Source organism: Aulonocara stuartgranti (assembly GCF_965226115.1).
Source record: "Aulonocara stuartgranti genome assembly, chromosome: 8".
NCBI lineage: Eukaryota > Metazoa > Chordata > Actinopteri > Cichliformes > Cichlidae > Aulonocara > Aulonocara stuartgranti.
In genome coordinates this window covers 18,152,947-18,176,354 of record NC_138959.1, presented here as the reverse complement: position 1 = coordinate 18,176,354, position 23,408 = coordinate 18,152,947, and the positions used below count along the sequence as shown (strand labels likewise).

Sequence of the window (23,408 nt, the reverse complement as noted above, 5' to 3'; positions counted from 1 at the left end):
AGGGAGAGCGAGAGAGAGAGAGAAAGTGGGGTTGGGTGGGAGGGAGGGTGGGTGGGCGGATTGGGAGGACGAGGGGAGTATTGCTAGAATTGCCTTGGCTCTTATCAGCTTATAGGCAACATGAGGCCACTGCAACACTCAGCCACATGCAGCCCCTCGTGCATACCGCATGATTTTGCAGAGACGATCAGAACAAGTCTACGACTCTTTTGGGTCAGAGTCTGTGTGTGAGGATTTACTGAGGGATGTATCAGGTGTGTGCATCCATTAAAAATAAAACACTTTTTTTTACAGTAATTCTTAAGGCAGAGTCAAATGTGGGTGGAATATCATTCCTGATATGCATTCAAAAAGAGGTCAAGTGGCCTGTAAGCAGCGCACCCAAGATTTGTAGTATATTAGAATGAAGTCATTGAGATGACAAACAGCACTGATAAGTGCAGAGTAAACATTGCTGTGTTTAATGAAGGGCTGCAGACAGCAACACTGAGTCTGGATTCTGCTGCGGATTCTGTTGTTTACATTAGAATAACACTGCAGCTTCAACTTTCCCGTTTTCATAATCTAGAGGCGCTACCTCATATATCACTGTTCTTGTAAAGTGGTATTTATTTGGTATTGTTAGCTCTGAGTGAGTCAGGGCTGCATTCTTGTAACCTATCTCGCACGGAGATAAAATCCGGGAAACTTGACTGTGATGAGCCCAAGTCTGTGCCGCCGACTGATACACGTCTGGTGTAACAGTCAAACAATTACTGAGCAGAAAAACAATTCACCACATGTAACTTACTTTCACATGTGTGCATATTTATTAAGCTGCCACAAAACCGTGCTTCATCCTCCCTCATTTTCTTTTTCTCATTTCTGCTTTTTCCACTCTTTTTTCCTCGCTTTCTCTTCTCCTCCCTTGGGAGAGTGGCAGAGAAGGGCTAGGCGGTCTGCTGTATGTTTAACCTTTGAAGTGGGCCTGCTGTGCCGAGCAAGGCCTGCCACCTGTTGGCTCTGTGTGTGCGCATGTGTTATGTGTGTGTGTGTACGCAGAGGTAAATCTCTCTAATTTTGATGAGCAGAGACAACAGCGGAGTCGCCATGGGGATGTGATGTGGCGGGCGGTGGCCGACGTTCTCAGGAGGGAATGGGGGTGGACTTGCAAGGTGGGATCACCCACACACAAACATACACAAAACCCCCTCCCCTGTCAGAGGCTTGGTGACACTGTGTCTCCCACGGCGATCGTGGGTCCAGCCTGGGTGGCTCCAGACCTTCTGTATGTCTCTCAGTATGCATGTGTGTGTCTGAGTGTGTGTGTTTGTGTGTGACACCAATGGGGTTCCTGCCTGGGCCACCATATGCCACCCACCCAGCCAGAGAGAGGCTCTGGGCAGATGGGGGGGGGGGGGACCCTCGGCGACTGAAGCCACCAGTTGGCTCATTCTCTCAGTCACACGCCGGTCGGGCGCCATGTTTAAAGTCCCACGGCTATTTATCTGGGCTAGGGATGGAGGGAGGTGGTCGGATGGGTGGGGAGACCATTCTTACTGTGATAGATGCTTTGTAAAAAATGATAACACACATTCTCACACACATGTGCACTGTCCAAACTGGATGGACAGATGAATGATAGAGAGGATGGAAACACGAATGACATCATTGTGAGTGTCTGTGTGTGTCTGTTTGAGAAAATCACACATATATTATTATTATCCTTTATTTATCCAGGTGAAAGAAATTTAACTCTCATTTCCGAGAAAGACCTGGCCATATGCGAAAACAAACAAAAATATTAAACGCTGCACTGTACGCACGCACACACACACACAACCACATGCAAAGACATTTCCATGACTACACAGTGTGCTGATAGAGGAGGCACAACATGTTTGTGTGAAACAGCGAGTTTGGTTGTGAAACAACGCCACGATGCCACAAGCCGCATCATTCACATTCCACAGTGTGTCCTCTCTCCTGTCTTCCTCACCTCACCTCCAACCAGTCACAACAGATGCGCATCCCTGAGCCTGGTTCTGCCAGAGTTTTCTTCCTGTTAAAAGGGAGTTTTTCCTTCCCACAGTCACCAAGCGCTTGCTCATAGGGGGTTGTCTGATTGTTGGGGTTTTCTCTGGAGGTGGAACACTAAACTGTGCATAGCAGGAACATTATTAAATAACAATATAAACATTGTTGATCATTTAACGGAGACAAAAATCTGATGATGTGAGATAAACTTGGCTACTGCTAGCTGAGTGAGAGCTGGAAAATGAAAAGGAGAAAAAAGAGCTAAGAACAAATCCACTGATTTGTAAGTAAATTCGACTCTTTCCTGATTTTCAGAGTGCAAATTATTTTCCAAGACTACTTTAAATGAGGGGGTATAGTTCCTCAAGACTTGGCTGATTGCATAATTTTATTAACCATGCGTGATTATACTCTAACTCTCTGCACACGTATGCACAAGGAGAAACCAACACACTGACGCTACACATTTCTCTCGCGCTCTATCCAAGCTCTCAGTCTAGTTTTTAGATCTTTTCACCACTCTCTCTTGCTGTCTCTTTCCATCATCTTTTCAATCTGTCTTTTCATCTACTTCAGTCTCAATCAGTCAACCTCTCTCCAGTTTTCTTCTCTCTCCTTCTCTTCTTACCTATTTCAGTCTTCTCTGACTTTCCCAACTTCACCGTTTAAGTCTCACTCCCTCCTTCCCATTACACTCCATCCCTACTCCAGTCTTTCTGTGCCTGCGTGCTGAGTTGAGGTTTGGAGTGGAAACTAGAGTATCAAGTCCGAGACACACAGGACAAGAGGGAGCCAGCCTCATAAATCTCCCTTAGCGCAGCCCACAGCATCCAGTCGGGATTGTGTATGAGTGTGCTGCTGGTGCACGCACGGCTGAGGCTGGACATATATGTTTATATGTATTTGACACAACATTGTTAATCTGCTCAAGTGCATTTTTTTGCAAGCGTGTCTTTTTCTTTCACGTGCTTTGTGTCCGTGTTTATGTATGAGCATGAATGTGTAAGCAACCTTGGACTTATTCAAAAGCAGAGCTAGCAGAAATTCTGCACCTGCATGTGGACCAGAATCTGTAGTCTCATCCCACCAACAACTCAACCTCAACAAATGAACCTTGCGGCTCAATATTCAGAGAAAATTCTTTCACGCATTAAAAATAGTGTACAAAAGTCACTCGCCTTTTTTCAACTTGTTTCCCCTTATTGATTTCTTTTTATGCTAGAGCAAATAGTATATATTTTTTGCTGCCATCTTAAAAAAAAGAAAGGAAAACTATCTGGACTTTGACTGGGCAACTGTAACCATGATTCTTTTCTTTTGTCAGCCATTCTATTGCAGATTAGCCTCTGCATTATGGCCGAACATCTCCACTTTGGTCTCATCTTTCTAAATGCCGTTGTTCCAGAAGTCTTGTGGTTTGTTCAGTTACAACTTTTCAAACCCAAGCTGTGCTGCCATGTTCTTTTTAAACAGAAGAAGCTTTCTCCTGGCAACCTTGTCAAACAAGCCACACTTGCTCAGCTGTTTTCTAATTGTACCGTCATGAAAGTTAACATGCTAAGTGAGGCCTGGAGTCTGACATGTAGCTGTTTGTTTTCTGGGGGATTTCTCTGAGGATTGGATGGTCTAACCTTGGGGTGAATTTGTGGAGTCCTCACTGCAGAATGATGGACTTCTATAATCTTTCTCAGATTAATGGGCAGCAATCACCACTTCTTTAAGATCCCTACAAACTGGCAAAACCTTTACTTTTATAAAGGTGCTGATGATCAATTAACCAAGTCATCTGATGGCTGCTACTCTTAACTCCTGTGGAGGCAGTAAACCTGTGTTAAGCTTTACTTTGATGCTGATGGCTGGTCACTTGCAAACACTTCAGGCTTTAGTTGCCTAGGTAACAGTTTGTATGTCAATTAACAGTATCTCACATTTTCATTAGTAGTCACTTCAATCGCTCATGTGGAAGCTTCTCTGAACCGTCTTACTCAGGTCCCACCTCTCCAGTGGTTCTTTTGCCCATAGTCACTTGGAGTTGCTCAACATTTCTCGCTCTCTCTGCAAATCACTTTGTGGGACGCAGCTTAAGGGCGTACTTAGCTTTGTTTTAGCTTGACTCTAGGCTCTATAATAGCTTCAACTATATGTGTGCAGTCCACACAGGGTTTAGCATAATTAGTTTCCACGTGTCAAAAGCTTTTCAGTGTTTAAAACAATTTAATTCAGTCACAGAGCAGGAATAAAGTGTCACACATTCCAACAGAAGCAGGAGTCCACCCCACTCAGCAGTGATTTTTAACAGATCTTTAACATGTTCCGATCAAAATTTCTAAAGAGAAAAATCACAGGCATTTATAACCTCCTCATTAGTCCGTTTCGTTTGAACTGACAGCTCTCGGCTACAGAAGAAAGGAGAAAAATTTACAGAGAGAACGAAAATAAAAAGGAAAAAGCGAGGAATAATAAATCAAATTAGAACCAAATGCGGCAAGTGGCACAATGTCCAAAACCACTTTACACCCGGGCCCCCTGAGCATTGTCCTCCTTTTACCACTAAGACTTTGGTGATTTCTTAGTACTCTTTTTTTATTCCCTTTGTACACATTTCATAAGGATTAACACTTGGTAGCTCCCATTCACCCCTACACACCCAAAACAGCGCTAAGTATTACAATATGTGTTTGCTCATGTATGTGTGTGAGCATGAATAAGAAGGAGATATTTGAGTTAATATATTGACCGAGGGATAGGGCAGGCCAGTTTCTCTCCTAACATCAAAGTTCAGACGTCATCCTCAGAGTGCCGTCAGCTTGGAGTGATTCCTGAAGACACGGTGGCACCAGGCAGAGCGGAGGGCCTTCGGGGGATTGAGAGAATTTAAGCCTTCTAGCGCACGCTGACTAAAAACACAAGACAATCAAACACTTTCTGGTGTCGTACCAACTGCGCTCCTTCCTTTTCCAACTTTAATTTGTGAAGTGGATATAGTTTGATTACCAAACGTGGATGTTTAAGTACTTATGTATAGAGTTTCCTCGCCACGAGTACTGCAGGGGAAATGTTTTGGGAAATAAAAACTGCTTGGCTGATAGACATGGCTGTTTCTCTATTGCACTCAAGGGTTTTGGTGAAGGGTTAGAACTGCCTCTCTGTCACTATTAGAGAATAAAGTAATGAAGACTTACTTGCCGGCCTAGTGTTGCATCAGAAGCAGTATCCCTTTACAGCTCCAGTATTAACTCTCAGACTCTACCAGATGTCTCCTGTGTTCACGTAATACACAAAAAACAAGATAGCAAATACGCACACCAGTGCTAATCAAGACACCCCCATGCGATCTCAGAGGTCTGAAGCCTGAGTTTGAATGCTGATCTCATTACATGAAACTTTGTTCATGTTTAATATTGTAACCATTGCAACCGTATACATTTTTTAAATAACGAAAAGCAGTCTTTTTATCTAAATAACAGATTTCCCCAAAGCCACCGTTTTAAACATTCTGATTTCCATTGTATTTGCAGTGACTAGTAAAAGAAGATCAAATCAATCTTTGGCAATCATAAATTGTAACAGCTACCCTCTTATTTTGCCTTTAACACTTCTTAAAACTCTCACTCTCCACCCTCCTTCCACTATTTTCTCCACCCACATCCCCAGAGGCCATTTACTATGATTACCAATAACAATAGCACTGCCATTATCTTTTACTATTGCATTTTCCCAAGGCTCTGCCAGCCTTTACAGACTTTAAGCTACAAAACGGCTCCCGTTTCAAGCTTGTATATGGGCTGCCTTGGCTCAGAATTCCCTTAATAGTCGCAGTTTGTTTGGGTATCTGACGTGAATCGACATAAATGGCAATGGCCCACTAAATAAGATAGTAAAGCTTTAAGCCACCTGAGTCAGCCTTACTCCAGAGTGCTGCTGGCTGCTTTCCAGCTTGGTGTTTTATACAACCTTTGTTTCACTTTATAGTTAGAAGTTTTATTTTGAGTGAAAGCAGGGGGCAATGAGCAGAAAAACATAATGAAACCTTAATTTAAGAGCATATTTTTGTGGATAAAATCCTACATATTACACATTGATTACGGGGACACACATTCCAGGGAATTTGTTTTACTGCGTCTGGTTAAGAACACACAAGATTCTTCACTGATTAGTAAGGCTTGGAAAAATGGAAAACAATTACAGACTGCTGAGCTCTACTGGAAGATCAGCATGCAAAACATACAAAACGCCTTACTGTCCGAAAATTATACAGTACTATGCTAAATTCTTAAGCTTCCCCTCCTCTCTTCGTTTAGCTGATCCCTTTAGGGTTCATCATAGCAGATCAACTCCCACCATCTAACCCTGTCCTTTTCACCCTAACCTTTATTTTTCTAAGAAAAGTGGAAAATTGTAAAGTGCACACATACATTGAAATAAAAAATATAAACGAGCTGGCAAGTCATTATTTTGTATGGCCATCTGTATTCTTCAACACAGCCTGAACTCTATTACGCAGATATTGGGGTAATTTCTTTAAGTAGTCTTCAGGAATAGTTCTCCAGGTGTCCTGAAGGACATTCAAAGCTCTTCTTTGGATGTTTCTGCCTTTTGTTTTGATCTCTGTCAAGATGATCCCACACTGTCTCAATAATATTGAGGTTCAGGCTCTGGGGAGGCCAGTCCATGACGGATAGTGCTCCATTGTGTGTTTTTCTATTCTGGCATGCTTTTACTGCATTGGCAGTGTGTTTGGGGTCATAGTCATTCTGAAAAATTAAGCTGTTGCCAATCACACTCTTTCTAGACTGTACTGGAAGTGACTGGTGTGATTTGGTGCTCCATAAATTAAACTGAATTGAATTAAATTGAGTGGTGTGTTAAAATGTGATGGTATGTTTTTGGCATTCATAATTCCATCAGTTTTGACAAGCTCTCCAACACTACTGGCTGAACTGCACCCTTAAACCATGTCGGAGTCCTCACTTTAGACGCTCATTGCTGTACCTCTGTCCTGGCTTTCTCCATCCACAGTGACAAGGATTTGAGCCAAAAGTTTCACATTTGGATTTATCACTCCATCACACCTGCTGATTTTTCTTATTTAATTCAGACTTTTTTCCCTGTTTTCACTTCCTCAAGAATTGCTTTTTGACAGCCACCCTTCCACTTAAGACTATTTCTAATGAGCAGTTAACTGATTAGCTGAAGGGGCATCTCTTAAGCCCTCTCTCAGTTCTCTTTATCCTATTTCTCAAGCACATGACTCCATCGTGTTCATCGGCTTTAGATAGCTTTTAAGGGTTGCAATTTCTTCTTTTGGCTCACAATTATCCAGTTTCATTACATTTTTGGGACACATTCCATGCTATGCCAAAATATATTTAGATTTCTGTGTTTGTATAGACCAGAGGTGGGCAAGTCCAGGCCTCGAGGGCCGGTGTCCTGTGGGTTTTAGATGTGTCTTTGATCCAACACAGCTGATTTAAATGGCTAAATTACCTCCTCAACATGTCTTGAAGTTCTCCAGAGGCTTGGTAATGAACTCACCTCTGGTATAGACAGAACAAAGGTTCAACCCTTGAACTGAGTGTCTTCTTTAATCCTTAAATAATTCATAGATCTGTGTTAAGTGGCTTAGCAAAAAACCTCAAAATCATCTAAAAATTGTTGGGTATAAGAAATGGACTGAAAATAAGTGGAAAAAGTAGCCAATGCCCAAAGAAAAGCTTTGAAAGATCTTCAGAAAGCCTGGAGAACTACAGACCAGACCAAGCCTGGTTTCTTCAAAGCAAATTACAAAGACATGAGGGGTGACTCAAGAATTTTGCACAGTACTGTATATATGGAAGAACTTTCATGAGTAATTGCAACTCATCACTGCGAACTACGCTAGGCAACATGGCATGAAACCACATAACATCACATACTTAACAAGTACACTGCTTAATCATGAATATTTTTGTGATGACATTTATCCCTGAGAAGTTCTCATTAACAATGATTAAAGCAAGACAGATTGTTTAGACTACAGGAAGTGCTGTAAATGTTGAACACTTTCAAATATGCAACTGACTGACACACATGTTTTCCTTTGGAGTCTGTTGATCACTATGCATTCCAGAGACGCTTTTTTGGCCCTGTCAAAGTTGGACCAACCTTGTTTCACCTCCCTGTAGCATGACTCAGGCCTCAACCTTGAATCTCTCCCCCTGGGGACCCCTTATTTATGATGTCACAAAAGGCCAGTCACACTCCTGTAACAGTGGCAGGGCCCGCAAAAAGTCAAAATCCAGCTGTAGTCAAGCCCCCCCTCATCCCTCTTGTAAATGAGCATGTCCAATCTACCCACTGAGTTTCATTAAAACCAGACCACATCAATCAGGGCCTGAACTTTAAAGGCCAGGTCCCTTCTCAAGCAGCATGGAAGAAAAACATGGAGCTGTTAAAGTAAAAGACCTCACACTGCACATACACTCTAACGCTCATTCACTTAACACCACATTTCTGCTGGCGGACCACACATCGCAATACTAGTCCGAGACCACACAGTTGGTCTCATAAGGCCAACAAAAGACCTCGTAAGACCTCACACCAGGCCCTAGCACGATTCGATAGGACCTCAGAAATTTAACACACCTGTAACTCCACAAAATGTAAAGTAACTGCCGAATAGCTACTGTAGTCCCTGCACAGTAATCATCGACCTAGAAAAATCTGGTGATTGGGGATTTTCTTACTTGACAAAATTGAGTGCAAAGGAAGTGTAAGGTCCTCTTAAACCTGTGCCTGTGCTCCCAAATGTAGGGAAAGCACAAAGGAAGAGCCAAGAATACATAGCAGGAAACTCAGGAGGCATGTCAGATGGACGAAAGGCAGGATCAATGGGCAGATAAATGAGTGTAAGCCAGGCAACAAGAGGGGAGACTGGGAAGGATTCCCATGGGTGGGGACTGGAAGGCAGCCTCGCAATGGAAAGCTTTCAAACTCCTTTCATCGGGTGCCTGAAGACTGGAGCTTTACAAGAGCAAGATGAGCCGGCGCCACTGGAGCATCTTGGCGCTCTTCAACGAAACCCAGACGCAGAGACAGAACAGGACCCTATCACCACTTTGCCCACCCTTTGCTCCCACCCCAGCCCCCCCCCCCAGTTTTCATCAACCTGAGACTTGACTTTGTAAACAGACATGACTCATTGCAGTTGTCTCTCTTTTCTTACATGTTATTTTTATTCAAAATTATACCCGTAACAACACTTAATATTTCACTTTACTAAATATTCTTTGCAGTGTGATACGTGTTTAGACCTTTTGCTACTGCTTCTTGCAATTTTTCATAATTTTTAACAGAAGATGAAAAAAACAGAAGTACAGCCTTTGACTTTTAGTGAAAGCATGTGAGTTCAGAAATTGCGAGACGGTCTTACCAGTCGACACTAAGAGATCGTCTCCTGTAGGATGGAGGCCTTTCTGATGAAGTCTTCTCTGCCTTCGCTGGTCGCTCTTTGAGGGATAGACGATGAGTAAATTTGGAGATTCCCGACTCTGACCTGGGCAACAGAAAAATTACAAAGAATAAGACTTAGTAGGACTGATTTAGACAAAGATCTTGGCCTACTTGCTTGGCAAGTCTTAAGAAATCTTTTCTCTTCTTTGACATGTATTATACATTCTTACACAGAAGTTCAGAAGCACTTAATATACTGCCAGGGTCAGCTTGCCCTGGTGCTTCACTGTTAACAACACCTTTTACTCAGCACTTAATATAAAAAATGGCTAATAAGAAACAAGCACAGGGACTGACATATAGCTGGTTTGCCAAAAAGTGTTCAGCAGAGGTTAAATACTGGCAGAGAGCATGAATATCTGAGAAAGATCGATTCACTCATGCCTCAGACTAAACTAGTTTTGCAGAAAGCGCACAATACTCAGTGGGAATGTAGTCCACGAAGTTGACAAACAGCGTAACAATGCTTCAGCTCCCAGAGGAAACATTAGGTTTCAGGGAAAGCCGCATACTTCCTGCCTCATTTTCTCGAAATCTTTTTCCACACGAAAAAAAAGTCAAACACATTTTAATATCCTCTACTGGGCTGCCAATGTCCCAGTTCAACTTTTTACTCAAAATTAAAAACAGGAAATGTAATATTCCATTCCAGCCCGGACACATTTGATGAGACTCAGCATTGCAATATTGCTGTGGTAACACTGGGGACTAATCAAAATGTAATATTATTCTCTATCAAAGAGCCAGGCTTGTAGAGGAACACCGCTGGAGGAGCACGTCATGTAAAAATTCTCAACAATTATTAAGCAAACTTTTAGATCAACATGGCCAAAGTGGACAACGATCCAAAGATAATTTTAAGGCAATTCAAAACCCTGCAGAAAAAAAAATACAGATGAGACAGGATTACATAGATGATGCCCAGGCGTTGTGCAGGATTATCCCCTTTCCCAATCTCACACACATGCTTTTTCCATTTCATTATGAAATGGTAAAACAATAATAATGGCTCATACATATTCACACACGTACATAGATCTCCTCTCAACCTGAGCCAAAAAGCATTTTAGTCTCCATGGTGAGCTCTGTTGGAGACAAACTACATGAATGGTTAGATCAAGATTTGTGCAGATGACAGAGGCGCTTCTTGCCACTCAAAAACAAGACTTGCATCTGCCATCACTCTTGTGGATTTATGTGAGATGCTTCAGAAATTACTGTGAGCATAAGGCTTTGATAAAAGAAAAGATTAATAAAAGCATATACAACAGTTCATGGCATTACCAGATTGCTGAAAAGTGAGACGTGATATGGATGAATGAGAGTGTGGTGATTCACCCCGTTCCACCTAATTAAACTGCTTGAATGGCATAAGATCACGTGTATTTTTATTAATTTTTTACTTTTGATGAAGACGTCTGAGAGGCTTTTGAATGAGTAATTTGTATGATTTTGCCCAGGAGACTGCTTTGTTGTACAAAGGAGACAGAAGGTCTGAGTGTATCCTGACAAGTGTAATGCATCTATGAGGGAGGACTCAGATCTAAGAGAATGATTACTTAAAAACATGAAATTTGGATCCAGACCTTTGTTGCATCACAGACCTTTACATATTCCCCATTGCTGCAAATGAAAGACTGATGTGAGCTTGAAAATTCAATTCAGTGAAACATTACAAGATAACCTGCCTCTCTGACTTCTTCTTCTGATTTCTTTCTTCTTTTTTTAAAGTTATAATAAGAAAGACTTTTAGTTTAAAAACACAACAGCAATTTAAAAATAAATGAAATACAGTGACACTGTTGTTAACATGCTAACCAGCCAGTAGTAACATAAAACTCAAATTAGATTTCAAACTGAGACAACTAGAATTTGACCGATATAAGATTTCAAGACCAAATCTAATAGTTTGGTGATTTAAATCAAATAGTGCAACTTTTCTTTCTTTTAGACACACGAAACATAAACAGATTTATCTAACATGTTTTATGTGAATTATTATTTGATACGTGTTATGTGTATTATATATTTATAAGTCATTACTTAGATAACATGACTACGCAGTTTCATAAGTAATGCATGACTTTATTGTAACAAGTTGTTTAAGAATCAGTTATTCTTTGTCTGACTGTTGTTGCTTTTGGTGTTCTTGTTGACAAATAGGGAAGTTGCAGTGTGCACTCTGGTGGACAAACTATGTAACCTCAACACTCATAAAATGGTTGAAGGGTGTTTCACCTATCACTTCTTTAGTTTTTACAAATATTGTCATCGGCTGTTATAAATGCTAATGCCAATATTTCGGCAAACAAAGCTAATTGCCCAACCCCCGCCTTTATACACTATATTGACAGAAGTATCCACTTGTCTGCCTTCACATGCATATGAACTTGAGTGACATTCTATTCTTAATCTATATGGTTTAATATGATGTTGACCCATGCTTGACATATAACCAATGTTTAGGAGTGTGTTTATGGGAATTTTTGAGCATTTTCCTGGAAGAGCATTTGTGAGATCAGACACTGATGCTGAATAAGAAGGTCTGGACCACAATTTTCCACTCCAATTCATTGAGGTCAGGACTCTGTGCAGGTCAGTCAAGTTCTTTCACAACAAACTTGCTCATCCATGTCATTATGGACCTTTGCTTTGTGCACTGGTGTTCAGTCATGTTGGAACAGTAAGGGGGCATCCCCAAACCTCTCCAACAAAGTTAGGAGCATAAAATTGTCCAAAATGCGTTGGCATGCTGAAGCATTACGAGTTCTTTTCATTGGAACGAAGGCCGCATGAAGTTTGGCGGTCTGTAGCGATAGACTCTGCAGAACGTTGGCCACTATGAACCTGGACATTACCTGATCCCATTCTGTGATTTTGCATGGCCTACAATCCTAGTTACTGTTGTTTCCAATCACTTCCACTTTTTTATAATACCACTAACAGTTGACTGTGGAATATTTTGTAAAGAGGAAATTTTACAACTGGACTGTCGCACAGGTGGCATTCCACAGTGGAATTCACCGAGCTCCTGAGCGCGACTCGTTCTTTCACAAATGTTCGTAGAAGCAATCTGCATGCCTATGTGCTTGACTTTTTACCCCCGTGGTCATGGAAGTGAGTGGAACATCTGAATTCAGTGATTTGGATGGGTGAGTGAACACGTCTGGCAATATAGTGTATACCAGTCAGGGTTGAGAGACAACCTTATGTCTATTCTGCCCTCAGTATAGACATATTTATCACTTTTACATCTTAACCAGTGAACAAAATGAAAAGGAACTACTGGAGAGCGGCATGGCCAACAGATAAGATGGATGATTAAGGCTTTTTTTTGGCTTAACATGGACAACCACTCTCTTGCTACACTTAACACTCCTTCCCACTCTCTTTTTGACATTTCCTTCCATTAGGCAATGCCGAAAACTAGAGGCCCGGTCTCCTCTGCAAGCCAACGTTAACCCGCAGATCAGATTTCTGTGCTTTGGCAGTGTCTTCTACACTGATGTCAATGTTAAAACTCAAGTATATGAACACCAAGATGAAAGTGATTTCTGCATCTCAGGGCTGATTAAAGGGGTAATTTCTTCAACCTCTTCTCCTACACCATTTTCTACACATTGTGCCTTTAAAAAGACATGAAGACAAACATCTAATGTGACTAATTAATTACCAGTGTTATTTTCCCCCTCATTCCAACCAGTCCACATCCAGGACAGGCACCATTAACCAACAAAGAAAGTTTTCCTTCGTAATTGCAAAACATTTCTTTTTGATTAAAGACAACTTCTGAAAATTTGCTCTGATGCTGTGCAAGTTATTTCTCTTCAGACCAGCTGCCATAAGCTGAGATGAAAATGCAGTTCTTGTTCAAAATGACCTCATGCTATGGCTTATCTAGTAGAATAACAACAAGCCTTACTGCCTGTGTTCCCACTCCTACACCCTCAACTACTGTTTCCTGACCCAACGCCAACATCTCCAAAGAGCTGGTTGACCTCTAAGACAAAGAGACATATTTTCCTGTATGAATCACACAAATGGGGTGTGGGATTTTAGTCATATGGCAGAGAAACCCCTAATTGACGGCATTAAGCTAGGCTGGGCTTCTTCTTCTTCTTCAAGGGCTTTTAATTAAATTAGCACACAGGCTACTGCCAACAACTGACGCTGATGTCTGTTTTCATAAAGTGTGGACTTGACTAGTCTGTAAAATTCTGATTTATGAATAGATTTCAGGAGCGAGGGGTTTGGCTCATCATCGGTTGTTAATGAGTGATTTACTTTTTATGGATCTAATACGTTTATTTGGTGATTTACATAAAGAATTCAGTGTAAAAACTTCAAACAAACCTTTGGATCAAATGCATGACATGTACTGACCGTAGGATAAAAACTTCAATGCCATGAAAACACATAGGATCATGACTTCAAAGACACGGGGACCAGTGGACACAGAAGAGGACTCAGGGAATCCCTTTGAGGGGTTTACAGGAAAACTGCACATGCGAAGCAGGTGGGTCTGAGTGGAGGGGGATCTGCTGGCAACTGGCTGCCCCTTGGCTCCCTGAGAGCGTCAATGCTGGCTCCACCCCATGCAGCTGTCCCTGATAACATCACCACAGAAGGCATATTGCGATGACGCAATCCCCTTGGAGGCCCAGGATATCCCGGTCGATTATCCTCTCATCAGAATTACATTTTCTCTTTCATTTTCCTGGTGTTGATTACAGTTAGAAAAATCAATGATTTGATTGATCATTTTTCATTACAAAATTGACACTGGAGGAGGGTGGGTTATCCACACGCAACCGATGACATTTTTAATCTATACCACGACCATGAAAATGCAGACAAAGGAACGAGATGACGCAAATGCACTTGCTGAGCTTCCCTGTCCTCTTTGAAAACTTCTGAATGGCGTCATACCTGTGTGTCAGTCCTCTTTTGCTTGAAACATAGAACATAGAAAAACAACAAGCACTCCGCCAAAGCAGCTCATTCTTTGGGCAAAATGTACTTTTAAGTTGTTCTGTTCTATTCTTTTGGAGTTTAAGAAGCTGGTAGTGCAGTATGAACGTGTAGCATTCATTTAATTGTTTAGTAAATCTGTTTAAATACTTCTTTTATTTTAAAAAAAAGTTATTCAGGAACATCGTACATGCATTCAAACTGTTGTGTATTCAAAAAGTTATAACCTGTGACTGTACTGTACATAAAAAAGTGATAATAAAATAACATGGCAATAAGAAACTGTTTTAATAGCTCTATATAGCAATTTAAGAACTTTGACCGTCAGATCAAAGTTACAATTTACCTTGAAGGAAAAGTCAGAGGTCAAATATGACATTTCTAAAATCTTTATACAATACTCTCTATATGTTGACAATATGCACCACAATTGTAAGAATCATAGTTTCTAGTTTTTAAGTCTTTTTGTCAGTTTTCAAACAATAAAGCACTAAGTTGACTTTGAAGAACTTCTTGGATATGAGCCGAATATTACTGGATTGTTAGCATGACTCCACTCTACACCCCGACAAACTTTGATCAGAACTCATTCAAAAGTTGTCTAATGACACGCACGCAACCAAAAAAAACTTCTTGGAGGAGCTAACTGAGTTATTTCAGCCTCCGTAAAGCATGGATACAGAACACTCTCTGAGCAAAAACCATGTGTGCGCTGACAGGATCCCCTGCAGTGGATGCTTTCTTTTCTATTGTTGTCTTTGATTGCATCCATATATGTATATTCATATGAATTCTTTCGTTATTATTTTTTAGATTTTATGTGAATCTGTTGTGCAGCAGGTGAAGGTGGAGGAATCCATTTTATCTTTATACATACCAACCCATATACTGTTTTACTTTATATCTTTTACCTGCAATGCAGGGGTGTCAAAATCAGTTTAGCTTGTAGACCACATGCGGCCCCTTTGATTTTAAGTGGGTCAAACCAGTGAAGTTGTCTTTTTCTGTTATTGCAAAATTTAACTACACATTTAATTCTTGAGCTACAGTACATCTCTTTTATACTGTGCTAGTAAATCAAAGAAAACTATCAGCGTGACTCTTTGGGGTTAACGTATAAGAAATCAGTGCATTAAAAATGTTCTGGTAGCTCATTGCCCAGACTGTTCTGTAATTCAGTAAGTTTTTTTTAAAATTCCACATAGGAGGTTATCAGTTATCAGAAAATTATCAGTAGGAAAAGTTGTAAATCTTATGAAAATACAGTTAAAAGTCCAAAAATCTATGCCCTCCTTCACTTTTTCCAAAGCCTTCTGGGATTAGAGTCTTTACCAGACAGTTGCTGAAACATCTCATCAACTGTTTGACGGATGGCCTCGAAAATGTAAAGAGACTTGTGGTTATAAGAAAATAAAGCCTAAAGAATTTGGTAATCCCCTGACTTTTCTTCTAGCACAAAACATTAGGTTCAAATTCTTGCATATTAATGAAATCTCTTGCCAACTACCGGATGGATTGTTTTAAGCTTCACTATAGATATCCTTACCCTGAGGATGAGTCCTAATAACATGTGGTTCCCATATTGATGGATTGGCATTAATTTTTGTACAGCCATGCATAGCTCGAAGACATTGTGTTCTAATCACTTTCAGTTATCTGTTGCTTCCCTCTAGTTCACTATGGGCCCGAAATGTTTCAACAGCTTTGTGATGGATTTCTATAAAATCCAGATACTCGATGCAGAATGAACCGTAATAACGTAGCACCCAGTTTTCTATTTAAACTGCTTACATATAGAGAATTTTAAAGCTCAAATGCTGACAAAATTCTAGTCTTGGTGGTTCTTTAAGCATTAACTGGCTAATGTTAGCATTTTTTTTTTACTAAGATAGTACAGACCCTGGCCTCAAGTGGCTACCTGTACATAGGAAGAAACTAGCAGCCACATACTGTAGCTGCTAGTGATCTAATCTCAATAAAATTAAGTACAGGTGGAAAAAAAACATTGGTGATGCAATCTGATTAAAGAAATCTCAATTTTGAGATGAAACAGCTACCAGTAGGAGCAAAGACAACTTTTTTAAGAAGCAACATTGTTGGAACTAAAAGTCCAGTCTCCCAGTTTGTCTGCGTTCCCAACTGCTTTTACCACAAAAATCTCAATAACTACAACAGTGACAACCATTCCAATAATATATTCCTCCTATTTGAAAGCCTACCACTGCCTCACTCCAATGTGACTTAGATTATCCACTCACCAGTAAGTTTTCCCAATCCTGTAGCACAAAAGTGCTTTTGTCAGCACTGAATGGCTTGTGTGATGATACTGAGAAAATGTTGACCTGCGATTACATGCACACCTCCAGCCGTTACACACACATTCATAGTGTCACTGCGACAGATTGCTTTCTTGCAAACAACTCACCTAATGCCACTTTTCAGCTCTTGTTCTGTTGCCATGGCAGCAATTAACCGTTCAGAGGTATTCATGTGCAGAAGCTCTGCTAAAGAACTAATTGTTCTCACTCAGAGTACACAAAGCTACAGACGGTGCACTTTGACCCCCGCTTACAGCCTCAGTAACCCACTATTCGAGAGCAGAGTTAAGACTATATGGAATTCTAAAAATCAATTAAGCTTAAATGTGTTTAACATTGTAGAGTTACAGTGCAGACACTATTAACCTATTTTATTACTTTTAATGGTTAAAAATACATCTTTATAAATTATTAATAAACATAAACAAACCCGATTGACCAAGTTCCCAAGCTGGTTGGCCGAAAGTTGCAAAAAAATCCCCAAAAGAGAACATGATTTTACTGGGGGGTTTTTTCTATTTGAATTTTAGATTTTACATAACATATCTGAATCCTCTAAAGAATGTAAAATCAAACTCCTTCTAGAAATCTCTTGCCTATGTACCCTCTCTAAATAAAAAAGAAGCATGCCATAACTGTAAAGTCCAAATAACTGACACATTGCAAGGCAATAACTGGTGGTACATAAGAAAAAATAACTCTAAAAATGCTCAAATTTATAAACCGCACTGTGGTCTTAGCGGATGTATCTTCAGTGATATATCAGTACAGCAAATTAGTTCTCTGTTCTGCTTTCCCTCTTTTTGAGCTTTGCCTGCAGGTCAGTTCAATTTACCCTTATTTACTTGATAAGCACCACCTTGATGAGTCATTAAGTCACCACTCTAGAAAGTCAAATTAAGGGTGAATTCATTAATAGTGTCAACATGTTTTAACACATGGTCAATACATTTGCCTAACATGCAAAAAAATCCCAGTTCAGGACCAGAAGGAGACTGAAATCCCTGGAAGGGCTGCGGTAGGAAGGTCATCCGGTGTATAAGCTTGTGCCAAATCAAATGTGCACATCCATCTGCTGTTGCAACCCCTTGTGAAGAAGGGAGAAGCCAAAATAAGCTCAGTTTATCAATAACTGCACCACATCAGGAAGCGATACAATATCCCCTCACCCAAACAATTTGGTGACTTAAGGTTATCAAAGTAATTTTATTCAACTTATCAACTCAATCTGCCTCATCCCATGCTATGGATATGCTAAGACCAGAAAACTACATTTTTACTATCATAAGCCTGTGCCCTTGCACCAGTCAGTCAATGCAACAATGGCTCTGTCTCACACATTTCCTGCTTCAGGTGTTGACTGACTCTTTGGTGCCATTTTTGCCATTAGGAATTCTTCCACAGACCTTTTTTGTCCTAAAATGTGTTGAAATGTCTCCATCCGTGTAATGTCTCTGGTAAGATTATTCTTAAATACTGTTTTTTTGTATCCGTCCACACGTTTTATTTACATATTTGATAGATCTGATTTGGGAAATATTGTGACAAGCATGCTCTGCATAGCTTCTCAAATCATAAAGAGGGTTTTGTGTGAGATGTGTTTATAAAGGGATCCCATTGAAACCAGCAGAATGCTATGCATTACACAATCTATGTGGTCTGTCTGAGGTTACACTGCCCTTAACCACTGATCTTATGTCAGATTACTAAGGCACAGACACTACAGTAAATCATGAGCATGACAGACAAATACCTGACCCTGTTGGAGCAATTATGGGCAATGGCTCCCTACCTAAAACAACTATTTTGGAAAGTAGGGAAAACAAAGCGCTAGGATTGCTTTCATCTGTGTCTCCCGCTATGGCTTCTTATCCCTGCCAATGGAACACTAATACGCCAAAAAAGAATGTAGCCCCCCCGACCAGTACAAGAGATACAGGCAAAAGAAGTGCATGCAAGCTCAAATGCTCATAAGCGAGTGCGTACACGTACACAAACATAGTTTAATTGATGAACGTACCCCTCAATGTGTTTCATTAGGCAAACAAAAAGGCTTTCAGTGGTCCAATCATAAAAGAACACAGCCAAGCTATGAACATTGCTAATTAAAATGTGCTCAAAGAACGCCTTGTATTCCACTCACCATCCCCATCCAAACCCAAGTCTGTGTGCATGTCTCTCTAACATGGTCGGGGCTGCTTTTATTTCACTTGGACTGAAGTCTCACTAATAAAATACTGATATTTCTTCAAGCTAACAAGCTTTCCCTTTGGTTATATTGTCTGAGTGTAATGCTCAACCATTGGTAGCTGCGATGGTCAATAAATAAGAAGCAATAACACAGAAACTTTTTGAATATTGCCTGATACAATTTGGATAGCTTTTCGTTGTCATCATAAAACTGTCTAAATAAATGCGTCAGAATTATACAAGGGAGTCAAAACAGCGATATGTAGTTTGGAAGCATAATTCTTCGAGCACCCACATGTTCCAAAGGAGAGAGGAGGCCTTTAGGAGTCAGTTCACTGCCTTGACAAATAAATCCTAATGATCTAATCACAACGCTACGTGCCAAAGGAAGGGACTCTGTTATCGTCCTACGTGCATCTTCTCATATGTTGCCCATCCACCCACTGCGATAAACAGAGATATTTCCATCTTGGCTTTTTTCCCTCCATTCCTTCATTTGCACATCTCTGAGTCACAGTCATCGTTTCATCTTCTTCTTCTTTTTTTCAAACGTCTCTCTTTTATTACTTTGCTCTCTCGCTCCTGTTTTCCGCAGAGTCGGCACATACAGAACTCGTCAGGGAGACAAAAATGAGGGAGGAATCCAGCGCTGCTTTTCACTTCGGTTGGCTCCCTGTGGTGTTGGGTTTGATACCATTCCCTCTGTGTCCCCCCTCTCTGTTTGATGTGTGGCATAAGGCTGACTCAACACAGCCAGATATACAGATGATGGATTTGCAGTAGAATTAATGTTGAGTTGAGCTGACAAGCACATGGAAGCCAGCAAATTATTAGAGTCTGTAGTTGGAATACCATGCCACTGAGAAAGGACGGGCAAAGCAAACAGTACCACAGACAGTTTTCACTTTCCACCCGCACTCGGTTAGGTGGGATGAGATAATTGTGAATATAATTTGGGGGAAACTGATCTGGGCTAAATGGCTATCACGTTGGGTAGACATGGTAACACTCAGCCGAACCTCATAATACCCCAGATGTCTGTGCCAGTTACAGGTGTCCCGAATCCAACGTGAGCCAAGGCACTGACCCAGTCAGTCATTAGTGAGACACAATCAAGGAAATACATACAGTACCATAATAATATTTACATGTCTCGGCAGCTGGTTTCATCTGATTTATAACCTGTAAGCCTCATTACTGACGCCACCCTCATCAGTTTACATGACCCACTAATAATGCTGCACAGAATCTTACAATTATCCTCTTAATCTTCATATAAAACTCCACATAATAGTCCAGCTGGCCTCCTGTGAGACACAGAAAAGCTGATAAAACTTTGTGGAGCCTGTATCTTAACCCCCTGTGCTGTTACATTCAGTACTGGAGCACTGCTGCGGGTCTGCAGAGCCTCATGTCTGACTAGTTGACTAATTAAGTGAGGGTTTGGAAAAGCGTGAATATACAGAGTGTCTATGTATTTCAGACTTGGTGTCTTTACAAATTACAGTAAATTGAAGATTTCTAGGCCTAGCCTGCTGGAGATGGACACCCCGCTAGTATCATGTTTAAGGCCTAACACTGACACACAAGCTCACGGCATCCCACTTTTCCCTATCCACCCACAATTGAGCATGGCGTCGAGATTCCAATCAGGGTTGAGCCAGCAGACTGAGAGGATTATTTATGCTGGAAGGGATAAGGAAACCTCGAAGAGGGAGAGACATGTGTTTGTGTGTTTATAGCAATTCTATACTTGTGAGAACCAAAGATTAAATATTTAGGCAAAATTTACCAAAGTTACTTTTTCCTCCAGTCTCCACTTACAAAATAAATTTATTTAGTTGAATATCTGGTAAATAGTTAACACACTGTAGCAAGAGCTAGATATAGAAGCTGGGAAAATATGCATATTAACATCTACAACTAGACAAACCTTGAACATCACGCACGTAGAACGCATGGTGTGAAGGACTATTTTTTGTTTCTAGAAGATGCATTTAGATCTGATGGCTAAACACTTTTATTTGACTGCAAACCGCTTTTAATTAAGAGGTCTGTAGAAAACTGTGAAAGTGAAAGCAGTGGACTGTTGATTACATTTTTTTAATGTTTGTGAGATGTGCAACATACTAGGACCAGTTTTGTTCTGATGCAAAGATTTGTAGCTATAGGAAGATGTGAAATGAGTATTTTGTATGTGAAAGTTTTTTTCACTGAAATCTGTGAATTATTGTGATGAATAATTGTTATCACATTGATCATTTTGGCTGTATTCATGCAGTCGGGGTGGAAAATTTTAGTACAGCTACTTTTATTCTGCAACACAGATTGAAATCTCGTATTTAAGCTTTCTTGACGTTTCTTTAAGGCATTTCAGGAATAGTTCTCCAGGGTTCTTGAACAACATTCAAAGCTCTTCTTTGGATGCTGGCTGCCTTTTGTTCTGTTTTCTGTTAAGATAATCCCACACTGCTTCGATAATGTTGAGCTCCGGTCTTTGGGGAGACTAATCCATGACTGATAGAGACCATTTAGATGTTATTGCATGGTGCAAAATGAAGATTGCCACAGCCACTGGATGAAATAAGCTCTATACCATAACAAAGCCTCCACTGTGTTTACAAATGGTTTTAGACACACTCTGTTGTACCGCTCTACTGACCTCATCCATACATAACAATGACAATGATGATGATTTGAATCAAGAAATTCAAATGTGGATTCATCTCTCCACCTGTTGCCACCAATTTTCAGTCCAGTTCTTGTCTAACCTGGTATCCCTCAGCCTTTTCTTCCTGCCTCACTTCCATAAGAAAGGCTTTTGTACAGCCACTATTCAGTCTCATCAGAGACCATTTCTGATGAGGCTTCAGCAAACAGTAGACGGGTCCCCTCGGGCCATTTGGATCTCTCAGATCCTGTATCAGGTCTTTATTGGATATGTTTGTCTGTTTTTTTTTTTAAGGACACTGCACACCATACAAAGATATGCCAAGTTTTCAGCTAACAGCTCTTTGGGAATCACCTTGTAGGTGCTAAAATACAAATTTGTCCCTCTCGACCTGTGTTATGTGTGGTATTTTTCAAATATTGATCTAAAGAAATGGGAAGAAATTATGTGTTTTTGCGACAGTCAGCAACAAAGCACCCAACGACACAATTTAAAATGGGCTCTTTGTCTGTTATATGTAGACACAACAGTGATTCATACCATGACCTGATTGTTCTTTAATGCTTGAATGATTCATAGGTCAGCATTAAGTGGCTTAACAAAAAAACAGCTTTCCTGTGAAAATGGTCAGGCACAAAGACCATATCATGGTCCCCATGTTAATCCTCGTGTTTAGATTCTTAGGGTTATTTAAGGTTTTTATTTTGATTTATATTCCTTCCTGAGCATCATAAGCATTTACTCCTTGTCATGTTGATCTACTTAATGTTTAACATTCGTGGAGATATTATTCCCCTCTGGGTTTCCCCTTTCTGTTGTTGTTCCTGCTACACTTCAGTAATCCTTCGCTTCCTGTGTTTTGGCTTTAGTTTTACTTCCCTTCTGTCTCATTGTCTTACCTTTTTGTGATTATTCTCACATGTCTCATTTCTCACAGCTGATTCCACTCATCATTTAGCCTTCCACGTATAAACTGTCCTGTCTCCCCTTGTCTTTTGTCGATTTGTCTGTAATCTTACCCCGTGTGTTTCCCCTCTGTGATCTCATGCGGATGCTGTTGCCTTGCTTTTGGACTTGCTGTGGAGTTCTGCTATTTAGTTTACTGGACCTTGCTACAGCCTAAATAAACGACTTGCCTTTTGTTGTTGGAGCTCTGCCTCTCTGGGTCCTCGAACGACATAAATCATGACAGAAAATGAGTGACAATGAGTGAAAAAGCAGCCAATGTCCAAAGAAAAACTCTGACAGAGCTTCAGGAAGCCTGGAGAACTGTTGCTCAAGGCCACTTAAAAATATACTTAAAAGTCTGCTTTCTTGAATGCAAAATGTAAAAACATGGAGGGTGGGGTAGTTCAAGACATTTGCACAGTACTCTACACGTAGATCACAAACTAGAGTGCCATTTTAAGAAACTGTCACAATTTGAGGATAATTATGCAAGTCCTGCAGTCTTTTGCATACCCATGCACTCATGGGAACTCAAATTACTGTCATTTTCTAAATACTTAACTGGTCTAAAAACATTACTTCTTGTCAGCAGCTAAATTATGAGGGATTCCTGAAAACAGGGGCTTTCATCATGGTCACCATGGTTTCCATTCTGGGAAGAGGTGAGATGGAGAATGGATTTCATCCTACTTTCCTTCAGTCATAGGTCAACAAAGGGAAATTCTTCCATAATAGGAAAACAGAAACGTAAGAAATGCAGTTCGGTTTGGTTTCTTAATTAATCCAGAAGTCGCCTGTTGAGA

General features: G+C 40.5%; 1 protein-coding gene across 2 annotated transcripts in view; it reads right to left on the bottom strand.

The window, feature by feature from the left end:
- The window catches only part of ankfn1b (ankyrin repeat and fibronectin type III domain containing 1b), a 173,129-nt gene that overhangs the window by 30,051 nt on the left and 119,670 nt on the right, over positions 1–23,408 (bottom strand). For both annotated transcript variants that reach the window (XM_082544503.1, XM_082544504.1), the window contains one exon: positions 9,428–9,550. In XM_082544503.1, coding sequence (XP_082400629.1) covers positions 9,428–9,550 — 123 coding nt within the window. The remainder of the gene's footprint in view (positions 1–9,427; positions 9,551–23,408) is intronic.